Genomic DNA, 22,605 nt, shown 5'->3' on the forward strand with positions numbered 1-22,605 from the left:
ATCTGATGGCCTCTTATAGCTGTTATTCTGAAAATAATAGTAACGTTTTTTGCTGCAATGGTGATTTTTGTCTTGTATTTATGGATGCTGAATAATTAATTGCTGTTGCAACCAGATGATATTAATATCCTCTTCCTTCTGTCATCGGGCAAACTGAGACCCTACTGCTGTTCCTGCCCTCCACATCTTCTGTTCAGGCCCCTCTGTGTTAGCTCAGATCTCTTGCTAAAATCTCCTTTCTTTAAAGATCAGGGTGCTGTGAGATCGGCTTAGATTATGTTCTTTGCTATTACCCTGAGTAGCCTTTTCTATTCCCCAGAAGTTCCTAATGCACCATTCGACAGATGTCACCATTTGCCATACTGCTGAATAACCCAGCAGCATGCAGAGCCTAAGTCCCCCCTCAGAAGCAGAGAGGTAAAAGTAAAAATCATTTCTACGATAGAGCTGAGACAACATTGTTCACTTTTGTTGTCTCTGCATCAGAAATACTGGCAAATGGGACAAAAGTGAGGATCAGTAGAAGGGTTTAAAGGGCTCAGGTGACTGATACAAGTAATAAAACAAAGGAAATTAGGGTATAAAGACATTTTCAAGGTGTTCTGATTAAAAGAGGCTGATTATTTTAGATGCATGATGCAGGGACCACTAGATGAATGAGATGTTGCTGTTTGTTACTCCATCTGAACTCCGGTGACTCCAGCCAAGAAGTAACCAACTACATGTTGGTCTCTGACACTGCAAAAGTCATGTTTTATCTGTAGCAGCACAGTAGAAATCAGTTAGAGTTAGGGTCAAATCACATCTTTCAAAGTTGGGTCAGTTCCTTTTTTCTGACTTGCTAGAAATAAATATTTTAGAAATCCGTGTAAATGGAATATGAGTTGATTCACAGAGCAGCCTGTAGTCATCTAGAAGGCAGAAACACAAAGAAGCTGTAACAATTTTTGCAAAGGATATAATTTAGCATAAGGTCATTGTTTTTCCATGTACTTGAAAAGCAGAAAACACGGTATGAGTAGAGCAGCTTTTCAAGGCTGGAACCAAAACACAATGTTTACTTTTCAGCATCATTTCCAATCCTGTATGGTAGAAATTACCCAGGGCACTGCCATCTCTTTGGTCCTTGTATTGTCATTCTAGGTAGGAAATTGCCAAGTAGGACACTTGTGTAGATTATGTAATTTTGTCCCACTCATAAATAGGACAAACACAGGAGTCCCTTTTACAGCCTTATTCACAATGACTTTTGCTGTCTGTGTAGTTCTGGCTGGGGAGACACTTGCTTTCATTACTCACCAGGACTTTGTTACTTTTCCTCCAATACCTTTGTGTTTCTTCTCTGTAGTTTATGAAGCCTTACACATTTGCACAAGGTTATATTTGAATGAAATCTCAATCACAGTAACAAAGAAATAAAAGGAGTATACCTTATTATGAAAAAAAACAAAAACAGCTTTCTTCTAGGAACCTTGCTTAGAGGTATTGCATTGCTTTGGTGTTTTGCATTTCATGCGAAAAGAGATTTAATCCCTGAAGCAAATATCAGACCTGTATAAAATGTCAGTTCTCAGTTGGATTCACCTGATTCCAAGCTTCACCTTTTACTTTACTTGCCTGGGTGCCTCTGCAACATGTCCCAGTGCCCGCTGCGCCATCCTGTAGGGCTGCTTGGGCAGGGAGTTGGAGGATGCCCCTGACCTCCACCTGGCTGCAGGATCTCCCCCAGGTGGCACACACTCCTGCAGCCCCAGCAGGGAGGGCAGCCTGTGCTCCTACCCAGTGTGTGTGCTGTGCCCACCATGGGAAAACAGTCTGTGAGAGGCACAGAATTTTTGCTTCACAAAACAAAACAAAATGCAGCTTGCACTTGTGAGTAAATGCTTACTCTTTGCAGGGATATGCAGTTGATGAAAACGCAGCCATGCAAGCCCGGTGGGAAGAGGCATCTAAAGAAACAATCAAGAAAACAACCAAGCCATGTCCCAACTGCCATATTCCAGTGGAGAAAAATGGTAAATAACTGGTACTTAACTGTCATGTAAAATTAACGTTAGCATGTATGTATGTATGAACGAACATGTGCTCGCATGCTGCTATGACAAGAGAGGAAGGGCACAAAGCTTGAATGCTCCCTCTACCACTTTATCTAGGTTATCTTGAAAGCAATCACTTAGTTCAGAAGCCACTGACTAAGCCTCACAAAATACTCACGTATGTGACAGACAAGGAACGTGCTGTACTGGCTGTAGTGTTAATATGACTGAATGCCCAGTTAGCTGTATACATTTTGGAATGGAAAAAAAAAATAGGCATATGCAGGGCAAAACTCATCTCACACTGGAACAAAGCATGAGTCTGATGAGGTCCAGAAGATTCACATCTAAAAGTGGGATGTAGGAGAATTGGATCTGGTGTAGATGTCTAGACAGCATACAGCTGAGTTAAAATGAAATGAATTTCAACCTACTGAAATGCCCTCTGCAGTAGATCAGGTCTGAGGAAGAAATGTGAGTCCTGACAAACTACTTACACTGATCAGTGCCTTCCCTGCAGGGTGAAAAGTAATCTGTTAGCAACGGGTTGGTTAAAGCAGGGAACAGGAAAAGCAAATAGGCTGTGCTTTGTATAATGTGCTGTTCTGAGATTTAATTGTATTAAGGTGAATTAATCAAAATAAAATGTTTGCCTAAATATTATATTAATATTGAGTATACAGATTGCTTCTCCATTTTGTAGCATCAGTTATACAAAAGGGACTTTGAAAATGCTAAATGAGACACTGCAAACTGTAAGGAGAAAACATATGAAGCAGTGATACTATGGAAATATTACTGAGGAAGAAATAGGACAAAATCCTGAGATTTGGGGTATGAGAAAAGAAGGTAGCTGGCAGATGGAAGGTGGGAGATTTCGAGCACAAGGAGCAGAAGGAATGAAAGCATGAATTCAGGAGTGGGAAGGGGAGATAAGATTTGGCAAAGTGTAGTGAGCAAGGTAGGCAGCAAAAGAGAGAGAACCGAGGAGTAGGTCAGAAAAGTTATTTACAGGCTTATAAAATGAGCTGGAAAGCCAGAAGGTTGAACTGGGTTACAAATAGGCAGTAATTGTGATTGTTCATACTTATGGTATGTGAATACACAAACAAAAAACCTTCTGGTTAGGCTGGAAGCAGTGCTAGGAGCTTTACTTTCTCTTACACTGTGTAACTTCATTGTTAATTTATAAGCAGTTGTTGTAACACATCATAAATAGAATATCCCTATTTGACACTATGATATAATTTATATAATTCCAAATAGGGAAATTGCTTATGAAAACCACCAGTGTATAAAAAAAATAAGAAAATAAAGGCCATTATATTTTTTTTCCCCTGGAATAAAATAAGTATTTAAAATAGATTGTAAGCAAGAACAGACCTTTCCCTGCTTATGGCTAGACCTGTGTCAGAACAATGCCTCATAATGCAAAATGCCAAAGACACAGAATCAAGCTACAAATATTTCAGTGTACTGGAACCAGCTGGTAATGCTGCCATTCAGAAGGACCTTGACAGGCTGGAAAATGTACTGAGTAGAGCCCCATGAAGTCCTACAAAGGTAAGTGCAATGGTCCTGAGCCTGGGGAGAAATAACTCCATACACCAGTACAAACTGGGGACCAATTGCTGGAAAGCTTTACAGAAAAGGACCTGGATGTCCTGGTGTACAAGTATATACAGTATACTGGTATACAAGTTTATACACGTTTAGCATGAGCCATCAGTGCCCTTGAAGCAAAGAAAGTCAGCTGTATCCTGGACTGCTTAGGAGAAGCATCACCGTCAAATCATGGGCGATCCTTCTATTCTACTCAATTCTGATGAGACATGGCTGTAATAGTAGATCCAGTTCTGAGCTCCCCATTTAACAAGTGGATAGAGCAGAGCAAGGCCAGTGAAAGGGCTACAGAGGTGATTAATTTAGAGAACAGAGAAGCTGTGAGAGTTGGGTCTGTTCATCCTGAAGAACAGAAGGGAATCTTACCAGCGTGCATAAATACCTGATTGGAGTGATAAAGAACACAGCCAGGCTCCTCTCAGTAGTGTGGAGTGAAAGGACGAGAGGCAACGAGTCCAAATCCAAATGCAGTAATAAAATATATATGAAAACACTTTTCACCATGAAGGTGGTTGAAGACTGGGACAGGCTGCCGAGACTGGTTGTGGAGCCTCCATTCTAAGAAACATTCTGGGCATGACCCTGAGCAGCCTCCTTTAGTTGATCCTTATGTGAGCAGAAGGAGGTTGAGTTGGATCATCTCCCAAGGTCCCTTCCCACCCCAGTGATTCTGTGAATTAAGGCGTGAAGGTTGAAAGGTGCAGTGCTTGCTGTCTTCTCTGATAATGGGTACTGCATGTTCCGGCTTCCAGACTGACATTTGTAAACTGCTGGCAGCCCATTGTTTCCTATGTAACAATACCATGGTGATGGTATTGATGTGTTTCACTGAGTCAGAAGATAAAAAGGTACCTAATGTCTTTTAACAAAACACCTTTGTTAATTGCATTCTCTCAAAATATATATGCCAATTTATATTAACAGGATTTCAAAAGGGAATGGTATCTCAGCACTGTTTAGTTTAGTTGTACTCCCCAAAAAGTTGTAGTCATGCACAAATGACAGATTTTCATATCACCACTTGCAAACCAAACTTGTGCCTGCTCGTTAGTGAAAACTTGTTAACAACTGTGGACAAAAATGATTAATGCCCTTGAGAAGTCAAACTGACAAGACTTCCTGGGAACTGCAGTAGTCTTCTTGCTTCTCTGCAAGCACAGAAAGCCAGGAGGTCCTCAGTGGGTCTGGCTGCTGTGAGGCTGTGGTTCTGTTGGCAGTCTAGAACTGGCTGGGACAGGTATAAAAATGTTCTGGTAAAATCATGCTTGCGGAAGGCATTCTGGGGAGGATTGTTGTGCAGAACAGCTTTGTCTCATCTGTAGTCAGATAGCCTTTAGGCCATGCTGAAAAAATCTAGTACTATGAACCAGGATAACCTGCTGTCAGCATGGATGCTGCCCAGCTGCCCTGAATGGCTCTAAAATTCCTTGAGCTTTTTCATCTTCCCTGTGCCTTCCCACCTCAGTGGTCCCACAAATTAAGGCACAAAGCATGAAAAGTGCAGTGCCTCCTTTCCTCTCTGGTAAAAGTACTGCACATTCCAGCTTCTGGGCTGACTGAAAGGAACACTTTGCATCTCCCTGAGTACAGCTGATGTTAAGAGGCTGGTGATTGTGTGCAGAAATCTGCCAGCAGTCCTCTTTTAGGAGGAGTGCTCTGACTCCGCAACAAGAGAATAATTCTGTTTTCCCTCCCCAAAGGTCTCTGTGGCCCTTTTTTGTTTCAAGGGACAGTGGCAATACTGTATTCCTTTACATCCATAACTTTTCTACAAGAGCCTGTGTTTCTACAGACATTGTAGAATCCTTTTAAGTGCCAGTAACTTTTCTGCAGAGCCAATATGAAAGAGCAAAGCACTCTCCCACAGCTCTGTTGTCAGTCCGAGTGAGTTTAAATACACATCGATGTCTCTCAGAAGACTACTGTTCTCACAGAGCTGTGGGCCACACTGCTTGAGGCACTGCACACTGACTGCTGATCTCAGCGCCTGTATAACAGAGAACTTGACTGATGTAGCTTAGCAGGTAGAACACATGCTTGATGCAGAGCGCTTATTGAGCTGTAGTCCTGCACCAGGATTGAGATGCATTTCATCCAGTGATGGCTTAATACAAACTGTGAGAGAGGAGTGGTTCTAAACTTTAAGTAAAATGTATTGTGGAGGCTGGCCATCAGTACATTTACATTTAAATAAGACAGAAATGTCCAGTAAATTGCATCTCTTACATTAATACAGGATGTTTGATATGTTGAATAGACCTTGCCATCACAGCTAGTTTTCTTCCTCTGTCAAATGAAGCAGATTGACCTATTTAACAGATCAGTTCTTAGTGTCTGTTGTTTTTACCTTCTGGAGTGGCATTTATAGGAAAGGTTGTGTAAGTGTTGCAGGTCGTACAGTAGGAAACACACACTCCTTGTACATCTTATCACCATCTGGAGTCAAACTGAGATGACATTTCAGCACTTCTTACTGCATGGTTTTCATTCTGTTTGAATTATACAAGAGATTTCTTTGTGTGGTGAGCAACATAGTTTCCATTTGAAGTACATTTTTGTAATGACCTTTGACAATGTTAATGTTTTATATATTACAAACTAAACATATCATCAAGGCTGTGAGCAGAGAGATTAAAGCTGCTCTCACAGTATGGGCATGTAAGAAACCTAACACAAAGGAAACATCGATGTGATCAAAAGACTGCTTCAGTACTAAGAAGGTCAAGTCAACTTAAATTACTAATGCCATTTTTGTATCATCGGCACTCAGCCATTAAGATCTGTCTCTTGAGTCACTCTTTGCAAAACCCTCCAACACTGAATCCAAATTTAAAAAAACTAATAATTTAGTTCAACTTCTGGCTCACCACTCTACTAGCATAGATTACCTCGGAGCAGTCACCTCCATAAGTGTTGTTTTAGAGCCTGCCATTGCTGTTCTGTGTCCCCTGCACAGTCTCTCCAAATGTCAGGCAGTACTTCAGTTCCTACTTCTGGAGTCCCTCAAATGACACCAGCACGCTGCATCCTAATAGGAGAGGGAGTAGCAGGATTTAGAAAGCTGAGGAGAAGCAGTCTTCAGGTTTGAATTTCCCTTTTACTAAATATTTTACTTGGTTAGTAATTGAATGCCAACAAAAGTTGATTCTAAAACTGTTAATGGCTGGTTAATATCAGTAAGTGCTTTTCACGTACCAAAACCATTCTTTTGCTCTTTTGCAGGTGGCTGCATGCACATGAAATGTCCTCGACCTCAGTGCAGGTTTGAGTGGTGCTGGAACTGTGGCGTGGAGTGGAACAGAACCTGCATGGGCAATCACTGGTTTGACTGATGGCACAGTGACCCAGGGGCTAGCTGGCATTGCTGCTGCAGCTGGCTTTCATCAGGGTCACATTCTGAACTCCCTGCTTGAACAAAACTCCCAGTGGTTTCAGGGGTGGATAGTTCAGATGTTAGCTCAGTTTGTTGTTTTTTTCTTGCTTACCTGTGGAATTATACTAAACTCACATTGAAGGTGCGCCAAGGGTTTTAAATCCATTAAGTAAAAAGAGAAATTGTTTTAATGGACAAACTTACTCATCGTGGTACAAAGAAGGATAAATTTCACCTTTCTGAATATCTTCAGCCTGTCAGCACAGAGAGCAGACAGGTTTACCATGAGGAACACACTTGATATTTCTAGTCAGAAATCCGTGACTCCTGCAAGAGAGCAGCAGGTGCTTTTGTGTATCAGGAGCTACAGTGGAGAGTCCCAGCACCAACTCCTTTGCTCAGTCAGCACAATTTTTGATTTTAAGACTGTGTTTCTTAACGGCTTAATAGCTTTTTAACAGATGGAAGACACTGGCTGTTCAGTGTTTACTCAGGGTTCCTTCTGAACAGGTTTGCTGTAGTGTTCTTGCCTTCAAACCAAATTCTCATAGAAACAGCCAGCTTTATGCCAGATTTGTGCTTGCGTATTTGTAACACATGGCATGAAATCTGCCTATCATCACACAGACTAAGTTACCTCTCATAGATTAGTTGAGGATGCATGCAGTTTGAGCTCTAACCATGAGTGTTGCAGTGGTGGTTGGATATGATTAAGTGTTGTAAAAGCTAAACTCCAGGGGTTTCATTTTTCTTGTGCTTATAGCAATACTTTGAATGTAGCATGGGAAGCAGGAGGAACCTTCTTGGGGGTTTCCTTCATTGTCAATCTAAATTGAATCAGAATATGATTTCTGAAAATGCATTCACAGCTCAAACAATGAGGAACTTCTTTCATTTTACAGTGTTTACACAATAAGTAAAGCTTTATAGCATTTCCAAGCCTGAACAGTGTTACTGTTTCATATCCTTTGCATTGCTGTCCTAATCTAAAATGAAATGGGTACTGTTCATCTCAGCGTGTCAGGTAAGGATTTCTTATAAGTCATTTTGAGAAAAAGCACACAGCAAATAAAGGTGTCAAAAATGACTTCATTGCTTATGTATTCATTTATTTTTATACGAGGTAAGTGAGTAAAAAGATGCTGGGTGTAATGGATAATGCATTTCCTTGACAGATTAAACTCATCTGATTCTCAGCTGAGAGACTAGCCCATTGATTAAAGCATACTCTTAGAATAAAAATAAATTTCAGGGCCATTAACTTCTTGTATCAAGTCTGAATTAACAGCTTGTGTGGTGTGACTGTAGACTTCTGAAATTATGGGTGGGCCTTCTATCAGTCAGTGCAGAGCAACAGTCTCGAGGTACAAAGAAATCCCAGACTCTACAAGAATGGCCAGCTGTTAAAAGCAGTGGAGTACTCATCTGTCTCAGCTGGAAATCACCTTAGAAGTATGAGAAAAAAAATAATAAGGATGAAGGGGTGAAGTATCAAAAATGAAAGTGAACTGACGGAATTAAGAAAATGCTGTGAGAGAAAGAAAGTGGCAAAGAGAGCACAATGGCCTCCTGGTAAAGGCCATTTTCTCTTTAGTACCAGTGAACTAAAATGTGTGCAGGTATGGTTTCATTAGAGCACAGGAGTGCAATAGAATGATGTGATGTAGTTCATTTATGTACATTATTTTAATAAGGATATTTTACTGTTAGCTCTAATTATTTTATCATTTGGTTTCTTTCTCCTGGGTCTATTTTATAATTTTATGGCTTTTTACCAACAGGCTTGGGAAAAAATCTCCATAAATAATTTTACTTTTATACTAAGTTACATGGGAGAAGTCTGTATCTCTTTCCCATTTTTGTTTAGTGCCTTTCTTACAGAGATAGAAAAACTCTTCACTTAGTTAGAGCTATTCTTAACAAGGTAATATTTTAATGTAGATACCTTTAACACAGACTTCTGCATCAAGGTCCATTGAAGCCAAGGGACCATATAGATCAGCTCCTATATTTCTTTCCAGTCTGGGCAGGGCATGACTGAGCATGAGTCATAAGGCTACAATGGAAAGATCTCTTTCTTGGGAAGAATTTGTCAGAAGATAGGGTTATGAACACTTATCAAAGTCATAAGCAAGGGCAAGAAAAGAGAACAAAGGAGTTCAGGATAAAGGCATTGGCTCAGTATTATTCATTTTAGAGTGTGACATTATAGCCCCTTGCCACGTAAGATTTCTTCACAGTCCAGATTCTCCATGTGCAACCATATGACATTTACTTGCCAAAAAAAAAAAAAAAATGTGGCTTCTGCAGATTTTGGTAGAACTCATCCTGATCTTCTCTGTATTAATATATATGTCTGTGTCTGTATACACACAGTTTGAGATGGTACAGCCATCTGTACCTCACTTCTGTTTACAGTAAGATTAATTTTCATGGTTTTCACAATGTAGAGGGCATGAAAAAATAAGATTAATGCTCTGCAGACAGAGTAAAAATGCTAGAATGCCTACAGAAATGTGTGAAGTGGACCTAAAATTTCCTACACTTCTTTTTTATTCTGCATGGAAAAATACCTTTAAAGAATGTAAAACATTTGTTTTAAAACTTACTGAAATCGTGATTTAAACCAAAGTGAAACAGAACAAACCAAGTCTTGTGTGTCCCTGCAGTCTGTTACTCTTATTTCAACTGTGAGCTGTCAGGGTGGGATTAGTCCCACTCAGCTTTAGTTGTCAATTGGTTTGGTACCTCTGGATTTAGGTATAGACCTGCTGTGCGTGTGGATAGGGGTCGTCGTAAGTTTCAATCACACTTGTTCATGGCAGAGGTGTGATGAAAAATTTCCTGCCAAGGACTGAGTGCAGCTCCAGATGTACAAACAGGACTGTGGGTATCCCCCATGTTCTGTCATTATTATAGAGGAGTGTGGAGGTGGAGGGGCCCTTTTCTTAAAACTTAACAAACTCATTTTTTTGTCAGCATTCATTTGCCTGGCAAATGCTCCCTTTGGCTGAGCACTCATGGAAGTATTCCTGTCAGCAGCAGGGTGAGGAAGGGAAACAGGACTCAAGCACAAAACAAGAGGCAGACCGAGGACATGAGCAGATGCAGAGGTTTCAAGAGCTTGTGGGTTTATGTTCACCATTAGCAATGCACTCTGGAAACACTAAAATGTAATGCTGAAAGATGATCCATTACAGTGATATAGAGCTAAAAAAGAAGTTTGCATCCTTTTACATCTAGGTTTGCCTTTGTTAATTGAAGTCACTTCACCTCAAACCTTCATCTTTTGGATTAATATGTAGAGACTTGTCCCTGGTACTGCAACCTGAGCTCCATTTAATGTGTATTAAATCAATTAAGTACAGAATATATGCTGAAATATTCAATTATAATTATCTCTATAATAATTCAGCTCTATAACAATACAGAAAATATCTAATATTCAATTTCAGCTGGCAGTGAAATCTGAAGACTGAGTAGATTAAGAAGAAAATATGTAACATCTTGGCTCCCTAAGGACAATGCATATCTCAAAGCTTAGCATAAATAATATTTTAGGAGCCGTGACTGACTAAAATGTGCTTTGTATGTCTGCCCTTACCTTTTTGCCAACTGCAATCCAACTAAATTCATTTTAAAATGTAAACTTTAAAAAGAAATCAGTAAGTGGCACTTCAGAAGAAAGATTATACCACTACTGGAAAAGTCACACTCTCAAAGGACAATTAAGTATTGAGTTCTGTCTTTTGCATATGAATACCCTACATGTGATCTGATTCTTTAAAATAAGATATTGTTCCCTGGCAGCAAAATTCACATGCTTCTTTCAGTTTCTCCTCTCAGCAAAGCCTGAAAAAGAAAGCTCTGGACCAAGGCAGCCAGCAGAAGGAAACCCTATGTCTGCTTGTCCTGGCAGTCCTTTAGTGATTTCACCCATTTTTAAATCGCTCCCATTTTTAAGAAGGATAGAAATGATGGCGCAGATATCTACCAACCTGTCATCCTCAACAATGTGCTGGGGAAGGTTGTGGAACAGATCCTCCTGGAAGCTGTGCTAAGGCACATGGAAGATAGGGAGGTGATACTTGATGACCAGCATGGCTTCACCACAGGCAAGTCCTTCCTGAAAAACCTAGCGGATCTGCCTTACCACCCTTCTCTCTACATCAGAAGTATATCATTTTGATGGGTGGTCTGTTTGATGGATGAGGAAATGGTTGCAAGATCATACCCCAGATCATACACCATAGAGTCATGGTCAATGGATCAGCGTCCAGATGGAGATCGTGACAAATGGTCACCCTCAGGGGTTAGTAATAGGTCTTGTGCTCTTTAATATTTTCATCAGTGAGATTGACACTGGGGTCAGGTGCCCCCTTGGCAAGTTTGCAGATGACACCAAACTGTGATGTGGTTGACACACCTGAGGGATGGGATGCCATCCTGAGAGACCTAGACAGGCTTGAGCAGTGGGCCCAAGGGAGCTTCATAAGGTGGGGGGTGAAAGGATGGAGCACAGCCCTGCTGAAAAGGACTGGAATTCAACAGGTAATTTGGGGTAATGCAGCTAAATCTGAAAAGAAATTTCAGTCCTGATGGCATTTAGCAAGATTTATTTTTAAGCCCATCAACAAGAAGGCCACAGCTTTGGTCTAACCAATATGCATGCTTTGATATAAACCTTATACCCATCATAGCACTAGAAATAAACTAAAACAAGAACTATACTCTGCCCATCTGAGCACAGAGTATGGGCTTATCAAAACTGAAACAAATGGCAAACTGTAGATGTTACCAGGTGAGTTGCATGGGAATAATAACCATTTATTTGTGAGTGCAACACCATCAAAGCCCATGACATTTGACACTGAACAATTTGCCATTTTGAAATCCATCCCAATGATATTCTGAAACTGTACTCATATATCTTAGAAAAATGTGAGCCTGGGAACAATTTATGATTATATGCTTGTAGATAATCTTTATGTAAACCATGATTATTTGACTCTCATGATGCCTATTCATGTATATGTTTGCCTGTTTGATTCCTAATTCCCCTTGTAGCTCATCTACTGATCTCCAGCTGTGAACCATCCCAGCCTCAGGCAGATTAGCTAATGCTCTAGCAGTTTCTAGCTTGATTGTCTAGGATATGGGTGTCAGCCTTTTTTGCTTGCCTGGGCTGCATTTAGCTAATAGAAATTGTCTGGGGCCATATATACATAGGTATCTCCAAAAGTAATGCCTCCTATTTATTTCCATGAAATGACACTATTTGATAAAGCAAATTCTCAGCTAAAAAGCACTATTTTTCGACATAGTCACTAGCATTTTCACTAGCAATGAACTAGAGCCTGCATGCTATGCTCATAACAATCTTCTTCAGTAAAGGCGGTGCACTGTCACCAGTGTTGAAACTCACTACCCACCACCTCACTGTGTTCTCATTCACTGTCTCCATACACGTCTCCATAAGCATTCAACAAGTGTCAGTGAATGTCAATGGGTGCAACTTTTCCACATGGAGGAATTCATTTCCACACCTTTGCTTCACCTGCACTTCCATGTCAGATGCCATTTTGTCAGAGTGCCTCTCTGCTGTCATCTGCCACACAGCAACAAAATGCAATGGAATATTTGTGGGAAAATTCAGCTTTTACTGCCATACCACCAGTATCCACCTCTGTTGTTATGGGCCAACAGAATAAAAGAGGAGTCAGTGCTTTTGAAGCAGGAACCAGCCCTCACAAAATATGCAATATTGTTAATATATAAGTAACAAAACATTTTAATTTGAGATATTTTTCTTAAAACATTAAAAAAGAAAGGGGGNGGGGGGGATAAAACCCTAAAAACCTAAAACTAGTGGGATCTTTGACCTTGCTTTTTGTGAGACTACCACACCAGTCTTGTCTGACGGCAGTGTTTGCAGTTCTTATTGAAGGTGTTCATCTGAGGTTTTTTTAATGAAATTTAAAAAGGTTAGGTTTTTCAGTGGCCTAAACTGTGACCTAACATGACATCTTCTGTAACCACTGGGAGATTCAACCACTGGCTTCACTGGAAGAAGGGTAATTTAGAGGCTTTGAAAACACCATTTAGTTTGACTTTTTAGCAGCACATAGAAGATCTCTGGGAGAACGTAACGTCCCAGCTTTCTCCTTGTTTCTTTGTTCATTTAATATTTCATCTTTAAAACATATTTGTGCTCACTCTATCCACCTCGCTTTAGTGCAAACTAAAATCCATCAAGTGCCAATGTCAGAGGTGTTTTAAAAAGCTTTAGTTAAGTACAGCTGAAGCAACACTGTATAATCAGTTGGTACGTGGCTGTATTGTCTGCCTCATAAACAGTAATCTCTGTAGTCTGCCAACTTTGTTCTGTACTCCAGCCTCAAAACTTCAAGAGGATTTCAAGCGATGATTAAAAAAAACACTGCTAAAATAAAAAGCAGCAATAAAAAAAATGAAATACTATTCAGAAACTCCATCTGGTGGGACCAATGCAACATTGGTGGTGGTGTTTTTTGGTTGTTTTTTTTCTTGTAATGAATGTGTATGGGAATTGTTGAATCACGTCCTGATTCTCTGATTGACCACCTGAGGAGGGCACTGAGTCGGCTGTGGGAGCACAGGTGAAGACAATTGAGCTGTGTCACTGGAAGGGGTGGATCCTGGCTGCACCTCTACTAGACCCCATTTAAGGGCTGACTGCCACTGGAGAAGGATTTTTTTCTGGAGATGGATTTTTTTCTGGAGATTCCTTCTCTTGGAGTTTTTCTTGCAAGCCTATGGCACTGGTGAGCATTTTCCATTTATTCCTGATTACTTTTTTGACTGTGATAATCTTTCCTGACTGTGATAATCTTTCCTGCTATATGCTCTCTAAAGACCAGCCTAACTTCTCTGTATACTTGTTGATTATACAGAATGGTAAAATGCTCCTGGTTAAGATCAGACAACTGAGCTTGTTTATCCCTGAAGTAAATCCTGGAAAGCTCTGCACTGCTCTTTTCCAAAGTAAAGAGATCATAATGTGGTTTAAAAAAAATAAAATAAAATAAAAAAATTGATTGGCCTTAATTTATATGTTCCAGAGGTAATGGAGTTAAAACAGGAAAAAAACCGACCACATCAGTAAGCCACACTGACATTTCAAATGCTCACTGCTGCAATGAATGGCAGGTTTGCTTGTCCTTTAAAAAGAAATTACTTCTCAAAGGCAAAAATGGCTGTGATATTTAAGTTAAAATTAGTAATTTAATGAAGCTTAAATCAAATGATTTGAGATCGTGAGTTTTAGCAGTGATTTAACTGATTACAGATCCATACCAAAATATTATTTGGGCTGTGCTTAGTGAACCCTAAGGTATTTCCTAGCTAAGCTGCAGTCACTTAGATTTTTAGTTTAATTCTGAAGTACAACAGTGTAGGATATTTTTATAGACTGAATTTGTTGGGTTTTACAGAAAGCAAACATGGGCTTCTAAACAGTGCTAGCAGCAAGGTAGCGTGGTAGGATGTCTCCTCCTGAGACTAATGGTCGTTTTTTGTGCAATATATACTATGTACAAGTTAAGAACAATCAGTGGCACTTCATTTTTTAGTCCTCCTTTTTGTATAGTTTTAGACAGAATTGAGTAAATAAAAATACAAAGCAAACTGAAGCTTTGTTTCTGGATACTGAGCTCTATGGAAAAATATGGTCCTGATTAACTTGAAAGCGGTGTTGGCTTCTTCAGGAAATACAAGATATCCATAATCTAGAGCCCGCTGTAATGAATGCATCCAGTGTCTCTTTTGTTATATTTCCAGTAAGTGCTACATACATCACACTATTATTCTGCTATTTGTGAATGCTATTTGCTTATTTACATTGCTAAAACCTTTTATGATTCAAAGCTTTACCAAGTCTCTAATAAATTATTTCTATTTATTGTTATGCAACACTGTTTCATCCAAAGGAAAATGAGTTTTCTTGTTGCCTTGTTCCACTAAGGAAGAAAGCACGTGTAAGAGGTACATGGGTTTTGATGTTTCCAAGGGCATCTTATGAGGTCCCTCCGTATTTGTTCTCCCAGCTTTGTTCTCTACTTGGCCTACTCTCAAATGAAATCTCAAACTTTGAGGGCTGCATGATCAATTATTTAATTGCTTGCAGAGAGAAATCCAGAAGTATTTCTTATGCAGTTATTGTCTCTGATTCATCAGCTCCTCCGGTTTATCAGGTATCTGCACTTTATGACTATTTATTTTGCTTTTTTTCTTCATTTATACAGTGGTAGCTATTTACTGCTGTGTATCACAGGATACAAGCCAGTTACTGCACATTGAACAAATATAGGTAATCATCATTTTGGTAATCATCCTTGAACGTGTTTTTGAGTGTTATAAGTGTTTTCTCCAAGTGCTACAAAAGCTTTTTCTTTTTAAACTACCTTACAGTGCTGTAAGGCTTCTATTTTCAGTGAATTTGATAGCTTGATGTGCTTGAATAACTCCAGGTTGATAACTTATTTGTTTACTAAACTTGTTTCAGTTCTTATCTTCAAGGGTTGCCTATAGTGCTACTGATATATCTCATGTAGATGTATGAATATAGTGGGTTGATTTTGGCCAGCAACTCAGTACCTACCCCAATGATCACCCACTCCCACACTGAGCCAGGTTGGGAAGAAAATAGGAAGAGCAAAAGCAAGTTTAAAAAAAAAAAAAAAAAAAAAAGACATGGGCTAAGGTAAAGATAGTTTAATAACTGAAGGAGAGAGACAAATAGTGATGGAAAAGCAATCACTTACTACTAGCCGCAATCAGACTGATGCCAGGTCAGTCTCCAAACAATAGTTACTTTAAAAAGAAAGCCACCCAATTCTTGTTGCTGCCCATGACATTCACTATGGTATAACCCTCTGGTCATTTCAGGTCAGCTGCCCCAGCTCTGTACCTTCCCAAGTTCTTGCATGTCCCTGGCCCACTCATCAGGCTACAGAGAAGCAGAGAGAGCTTCAGTGTATCAAGCAACAGCCGAAGCACTTGCCTGTTAGCAGCGCTGATTAAATCACAAATGCAAAACAAATCACCATACAGGCTGCTGTGGAAGAAATTAACTCCCTCCCAGCCAAACTCAATATGACAAACTTGGTCTGAAGTAGGTGGCTTATATAATGCTGAACATGAGATTATGGCAGCATAAATAGCCTCCTCCCTTGGCCTGTACAAGTGCTCCAAGAGCTAAGAAGGGTTGCATTAATGGTGAAAGATTTTCCTCAATAGGGATACTAGTAGTTTTTCTGCTTGGCTACCAGTCTGTTTTTTTTTATATAGATGTAGCATCTTCTGGATCTTTTTGCATTGACCAAACTTGGTTGAAATTGACTAATATGGAGAAGCTTCTGCAGGAGGGTTGATAGACAGCTCCACAGACAAACAGTGTCAGACAGCAAAGAAAGTAGGAATAAGCAAATATATATTTACATTAAATTCTCACCATGCTATTGGGGAGTGGAGTAGAGTCAGAGAGGTGAAGCAAGGAAGCTGTACTGCTTCATTTTCTCATTAAATGATGGGTACGTAATCGTTAAGTATCTAGTCTTCAGTTTTAATGCCCTCGTTGAATTGAAACCAGTAGTTCCCTATTAACATACGGGAAGAGTTGTATACATTTAGGTAGACAGCTGTGATAAATTGATTCATTCATGCCCATTCTCTCTTTTTGGTCTATATAGGAAGCACAAAGCTTGTTTTTTTCCAAGCCAAAACCTAGGCCTTCTCCTGTGAAGTTAAAGGACGTTGTTTCTACCAACCTGTGGAGAAAATGAGGCTGGCATTAATTAAAATATTCAAAACACATCAGTGATGAAAATTGCAGAAATTATCTGATTCATTTTCACCAAATGTTCCCTGTGTGTCTCATGACTACTGATGAAGTTTGGAGCAAGCAAACTCTTAACTCAGGTATCTCAGTTAAATATCTTGCACTGGTGGGATTATGTCAGCTGCAAGCAGCTTGCTTTTTGCTACAATTTAAAGATCACTCGGGCACATGGAACACAATTCCCTAATCGCTAGGGAGGACGTTTGTCACAGGTGACTGCAGTCAGACTTATTTCTGTTGCAGCAGCTTGGTGATAAATGGATCATTGGACTAGCCTTCTCACTTCACACAGCTTCTGAGCATTTAATGTGCCGGCGGGAAAGATGAGAGGAGGAAAGAAATGAAGGGAGTTTCAATGATCTTGATCTTTGCTCTGCCAGATTCCAGCTCAGACCCTATTTATTGTTAAGGAAGGAATAGAGAAAGTTTTTCCAGAGGTGATTCTAATGGCTGTTTATCAGTAGGTGACAGTATTTGAAATAATGTCACACATTTATAATCACATTCTTATATTTTCCCATCTAGTTTGTCTCGTGGGGATTCTTAAACCTTTTCTTTTTCCTGACTGAGGTTATATACAATGATGTCTGGTAGAATATAAGCTGTATTGCTAAATAATAATTTTAATATATATATAAATGGGGCACATTTAAAAAGAGCTATTTTTGCTCTAAAAATGCTGAAGTTTAAATGAGATATTGTCTTCTTTGACATTTATGCATTTTCTAACTTTTTCTCACAGTGTTACCACTTAGCAGCAGCTAAAAAAAATAGCATTTTAGGTACCTTCTTGAATATTCTACTCAGTGTATCCCACATCTAGGAGATAATGACATATGTGCTATATACTTTTTGGAACACATACTGATCTGTAACATTTATAGAGTTTTCTTTTTTTTCCAGAAGGAATAATAATTAAAAAATCCGACTCTTTAACAGGTTTTTTTTCATAATAAAAATAAAATTCATCATGGTCATAATTTGAAAGCCTATGTAATGTGGGTTTCAAAAACACACATAACACTTCAGCAAACTGCTTAGTGGAAAACCCAGCAGCAAATGTTAGCACCACCAAGTAAGTGCCCTTAGGGCATCCTCTCTGTAAAAAGCAGTGCCTTGTCAGACACTGTTTCTCCAAAATATGTTTTAATGTTACTGGAAACTCTAAGAATTTAATGTTAGCTGAGGAAACAGAATATTAAATCTTCCCATGTAGCTATAAAGCCTTTGCAGTTCATTTGTGTCCTACTCCAGTAAGAAGGCAAAGGAGCCTTTCATTTTGGTTTCATTTTGAGTGTAAAGGCTTTATGCCATCTTCACTTCCTAATTACAGACATTGTAAATTTTTGTGTCACAGCTGCTTGTGATAACAATAGTACCAAATAATAGCCTACTGATCTACCACCAACGTTTTGATCAGGACTTACTCAAAAGTAGCCTTTACATTGATTAAAAAGTAGGAAAATTAAATTTGAAAGCTAGAATTTCATATGCAATTGGAAGAGTTGCTGTGATGGGAGTTGTTAGGGATGCTTTTCCCTTTAGGGGCTACTGTCTCTTACTTGCTGACTCTATGGCTTTTGTTAATAGTTATCATAGCTATTATATATGACAGTTTTTGTCCTGTACATGCAAACAGCTGCACTATTAAATGTCTTGCTCTGTAGCACAGAGGAAGTTGTTAAGCAGGATAATATCACAGTTTCATCCTTTCTTCTGTCTGCTTTCTAGGTTACCTCTGTACGTGTCAGTCTCTGCCAGCCAAGAGTGCCACGCATTATCACTGAAAGAGGCTGTGTATGAGGATATATGGGACTAGAAGTTGTATGTAACGTAATGACAGAACTACATATCTGAAATCTGAATTTAATGAGACATCCTTCTCTAGCTGACAATCCAGATTCCTTGTTTGAATTTGTTACTAAGTTCAGTTATATTTCTGTGATCAGAATCTACCTCATCCCAGATGAGAAGCATCACAATCCCAAATATATTTTTGGTGCAAGGACAGCATTTAAAGGAAGCACAAACAGAACAACCGTGGAACAGCCCTGATTTTTCTTCTATTTTTCTGAAGCACAATGCCAGTAATTATGAAGGAAGCTGCTTACTAGCTTCAGCAAGGATGGCAGAATCAGACTTATTCCTCTAGCTTCACTTTGCAGGCAAGCTGCAAAAATAAACTTGGACACTAGAAAAGTCAGTACCATTAAAATGCCTGTGAGGGTTTAAACAGTTTGTTGGTGTTGGATGGAGCCAGTTTTGAATAATGTCTCAGTAAGTCAGGCCTGCTTCTTCTGTTCTTTGAAAAAGGGAAGGGGCAAGCCATAGAAACTAAAACCAATGGAACATATAGGTAATATGAGTGACCTGTGTAATGTATGAGAAGGCAGTAAGTTTGCTCAGGCTTCTTTCATTCTGTCATTTCCACCTTTGACCTTGTAGCATACCTTTTGCTGTTAGTATGTGTAGCATACAAATGCAAACTGAAGCAGTGCATCAAAGCATTTACTAGCTCTGGGAAGTGCTTCATCTCATGCTGTATCAACAGTTTGCTACTCAGTCTTTTCAAGATCTGTCACATGTCTTTGTACTGCTGTCTCTTTAGGAGGGCTAAGTGTGGGGAAGGGAAAGCAGTCACTGTGCCTCTATTACCTCTCTGCACAGATCTGGTTGCAGTGAAGACCTTAGCAAATGTCCTTTAAAGAACTCTGCTGATGTGGCTGAAGACATAGTCATGGCTGTCCTTGTGCCTTGCCCTTCTTTTGTGACACACCTGATCCCCCACAAGCAGTTAGCAGTGAACAGTTTAGCCTTTGGAAGTGACTTTGAAAGTTTGGGCTGTGCCTTGGCACAGTTAAGACACAGGCATATGTTGTTCCTGCCTCTCCTGTAGGATCCGTAACCCCAAGAAAAAAGAAGGGGCAGCCAGGAGACTAATAATACCTGAAAATGCCCCTGCAAGATTTGCTGGAGTCTGACTGGTAAGAAGTCCCTTGACTATCTTGGTATACAGTTGAAAGACCACGGACTCCTGTAGCATAAGTCAGTACCCAGTGCTGTGGAAATCCATGAATCTATGCCAGGTTTACATCAACTGACTCACTCCAAAATTGTTCATAGTTCATGCCCCGGTAAATATTTACACAGCAGAAGGCAAGGTTCCCTATACTCTGCACTGACCAGATGCATGGCAGGATGGGTGCATATTTCCCTCTATGGAGCTGCAGGTCCATCTCCGTGTGCCCTCGCATTACCTCCAAGCAGAGCACCCACAACCTTCCCAGTGTAATTTGTAGTCCCTCAGTGGGCTGAATGCAACATTAGGGGAATTCAGCTCTTGCCTAATTAAGATGACGCAATCAACTGGTCCACAAACATTTAAGGATCTTCTTAATAACTCTATTGTTATCAGCTTGAGTGCCAGACACTGTAGCATGAAGCGATCGTTAGTGCTGATACTTGGAGTCAGGGAAGATTTACTGTGTTTTCTTCCCTTGTGAGTACTTGTTCTGTTAACCTGCTCCCTCTGCCATTAGTGTGCCAGCTCCCCTTTGCTGCTAACATCCAGTGTAAAGTAATTGGCTCTAAATTACTTTAAAAGTATGGATGGCCATGCTTCCAAAAATACACTCTAAACAGGTAATATGTTTGCTTTCATTTCATAATTCATACATGTCTTTTAGATTCTGAAAAACATATATAATAATGCTTATAAAATTAAATAACTTCTGTTACCCAAGCCTATCAATGGTTGCCTTCATTTAGCTGTGGAGTATTATTAGTGATATTTTAGCAGGTCCTACAAAGTCTCATTGTGCTTCACATCTTTCAGAGTTATGGAAAAGAATACTGTTGATGTCCTATGCATCAACCCAGATGGCTGGTCCTTCCTCCCTTCACTTCCTGTAGTGTAGTAAGAGCAACAGTCTGGAGCAAGTTGCTCTTGTTTGTGTAACAGTTTCTATGAGCTTCTGTTCCACTAAGAGAACTGAAGCTTGATGGCAAAGTGCTATGGAGGGCACTGCACTCCTCCAGCTCAGATAGGCTGTGCACTGAATCACTGTCTAGGAATCTTGTTTGGCTGCTGGATAAAGCATTCCACTCAAGGCAGAAGACTTACAGAGGGTTTATAAGAACCTTACTTGTTTCTCCGCATGATGGAGGGTCCTGCTCGGGTAGGTTACTGCTATTTAAAATGCCGTATGTCTTGGCGAGTGAATGGGACTAACTGTTAAGTGTCTTCATAGAAACTTTCTTAATTTCAAGAAGACCTTAGAAAAGTGCCTTTGGCACAACTCAGTGCAGGAGCTAGGGATCAGCAGGGGCTGTTTGATCATTGGCAATGCCGAAGGTTTATTTTCTGAGTTCATTTCTTTGCCTAAGAATGATATTTGAATTAAGACAGGAAAAAAAAAAAAGAGTGGGGTGTGTGTGAAGAAAAAAGCATTTCCTACCTACTATGTAGAATGTTTTTCCTCCAGAATAGGCTTTTTTTTTCAATTTTTTTTTTTTGTTTTGTTTTGGTTTGGTTTTTTGTTATGGGAACACAGTAGCCAATGTAGGTCTTTTAATGATGCTAGTGTAAGATGTAGATTTTTCAGCCTTGGATACTGGAACTCCATTATTTGGCCTGAAATGAAGGCTTTTTGTTTTTTTCTTCCTTTCCCTCATTAAGAAAAAGAGATGGCAAAAGAAGGGTAGAGGACAGAAGAGGACATTTTCAGTGTATAAACAAACTCGGACTACCCTGTCACTGTTGTCTCAAATGCTTCAACCCATTGTGGATGGCAAGAGAAAGCAAAGCTTTGGGAGTCAGCTGCAGCCATCTGTCTCCAAGAAGCAGCTGGTGGTGAGATGCTGATGTTAATGAAATGGGATTGCTCAGTGCTGTTGATTTACTGCAGTTAGTGTACCTAATTCTGACTTATGCTAGCATTAAGGCTACCATGCCTTGAAGGCAGCAGGCCATGCTCATAGTGATTGCTGATAGTGATTGTAAGACTTATGACACCAGTGGTTCAAAAAAGGTGTGAAAAGCAGTAAATTCAGTATGTTTATGTTGAGTGTTTTGTGCTTGAATTGCCAAGTGACAGACCCTAGAGCTCAGAGTTTCTTGGACTCGTGATTCTTAGTCATCCAGTTGTTAGTGAATAGGAAATGACATTAGCTGTGTTATTCAGATTGGAAAAGAAAACATGACACAGTGGGGTTTCTAGGATTAATAACATTGTTAGCATGGAATTGAGAATATGAATAAGCCTGTGTCAAATCACTCTGAAAACTGTTGTGTTACACCTGTTGCTGTGTCGAAAGGCGGGGTTTGAGCTGGCACTTCCAGGCCATAGGCTTATCAGGCTGTACGTGTACAAGACTTTTGCTAACATTTGGTGACACAAGCTCACAGATACATGAACTTGTGTGATAAATGACACCGACAACAGCACTATATTGAGGATTCTCTGCAGAGCAAGAAATGTCACTTAATAGCAGTTGAGTTCCTTTGGCCCAATCAATTTTGAATACATCAAACAAACAAAAAATCTGATGTAGTCAGCTTTGGTACTTCTGTATTTCCTTCTGCATTTCTATAAAACCACATTGTTGCAGTTAGTATTTCCCAGAAAACAGTCCATTCTGTGTACCATATATAATAGTTTCTGGGAGGGTTTTTCTAAACCTGTGATTGTGATACC

The 22,605-nt window shown here is 39.7% G+C and overlaps 1 protein-coding gene and 1 long non-coding RNA gene across 3 annotated transcripts in view; both read left to right on the forward strand.

Moving 5' to 3' along the window:
• PRKN (parkin RBR E3 ubiquitin protein ligase) overlaps positions 1 to 8,119 on the forward strand; it is a 504,333-nt gene extending 496,214 nt beyond the window's left edge. Inside the window, exons 10-11 of the mRNA XM_032443533.1 lie at positions 1,898 to 2,015; positions 6,882 to 8,119. Coding sequence (XP_032299424.1) covers positions 1,898 to 2,015; positions 6,882 to 6,991 — 228 coding nt within the window. The 3' untranslated portion in view covers positions 6,992 to 8,119. The remainder of the gene's footprint in view (positions 1 to 1,897; positions 2,016 to 6,881) is intronic.
• Positions 8,120 to 13,736: 5,617 nt separating this feature from the next.
• On the forward strand, positions 13,737 to 20,867 carry LOC107311518. 2 transcript variants are annotated; one of them, XR_001554109.2, is made up of 4 exons: positions 13,746 to 13,835; positions 15,197 to 15,263; positions 16,761 to 16,989; positions 18,641 to 20,867. It is a non-coding gene; the product is annotated as an uncharacterized LOC107311518 (long non-coding RNA). The 2 variants fall into 2 exon arrangements; XR_001554110.2 differs by lacking the exon at positions 15,197 to 15,263 and having other exon boundaries at positions 13,737 to 13,835.
• The last annotated feature ends 1,738 nt before the right edge of the window (positions 20,868 to 22,605 follow it).

The sequence above is a fragment of the Coturnix japonica genome, chromosome 3 (assembly GCF_001577835.2).
Source record: "Coturnix japonica isolate 7356 chromosome 3, Coturnix japonica 2.1, whole genome shotgun sequence".
NCBI lineage: Eukaryota > Metazoa > Chordata > Aves > Galliformes > Phasianidae > Coturnix > Coturnix japonica.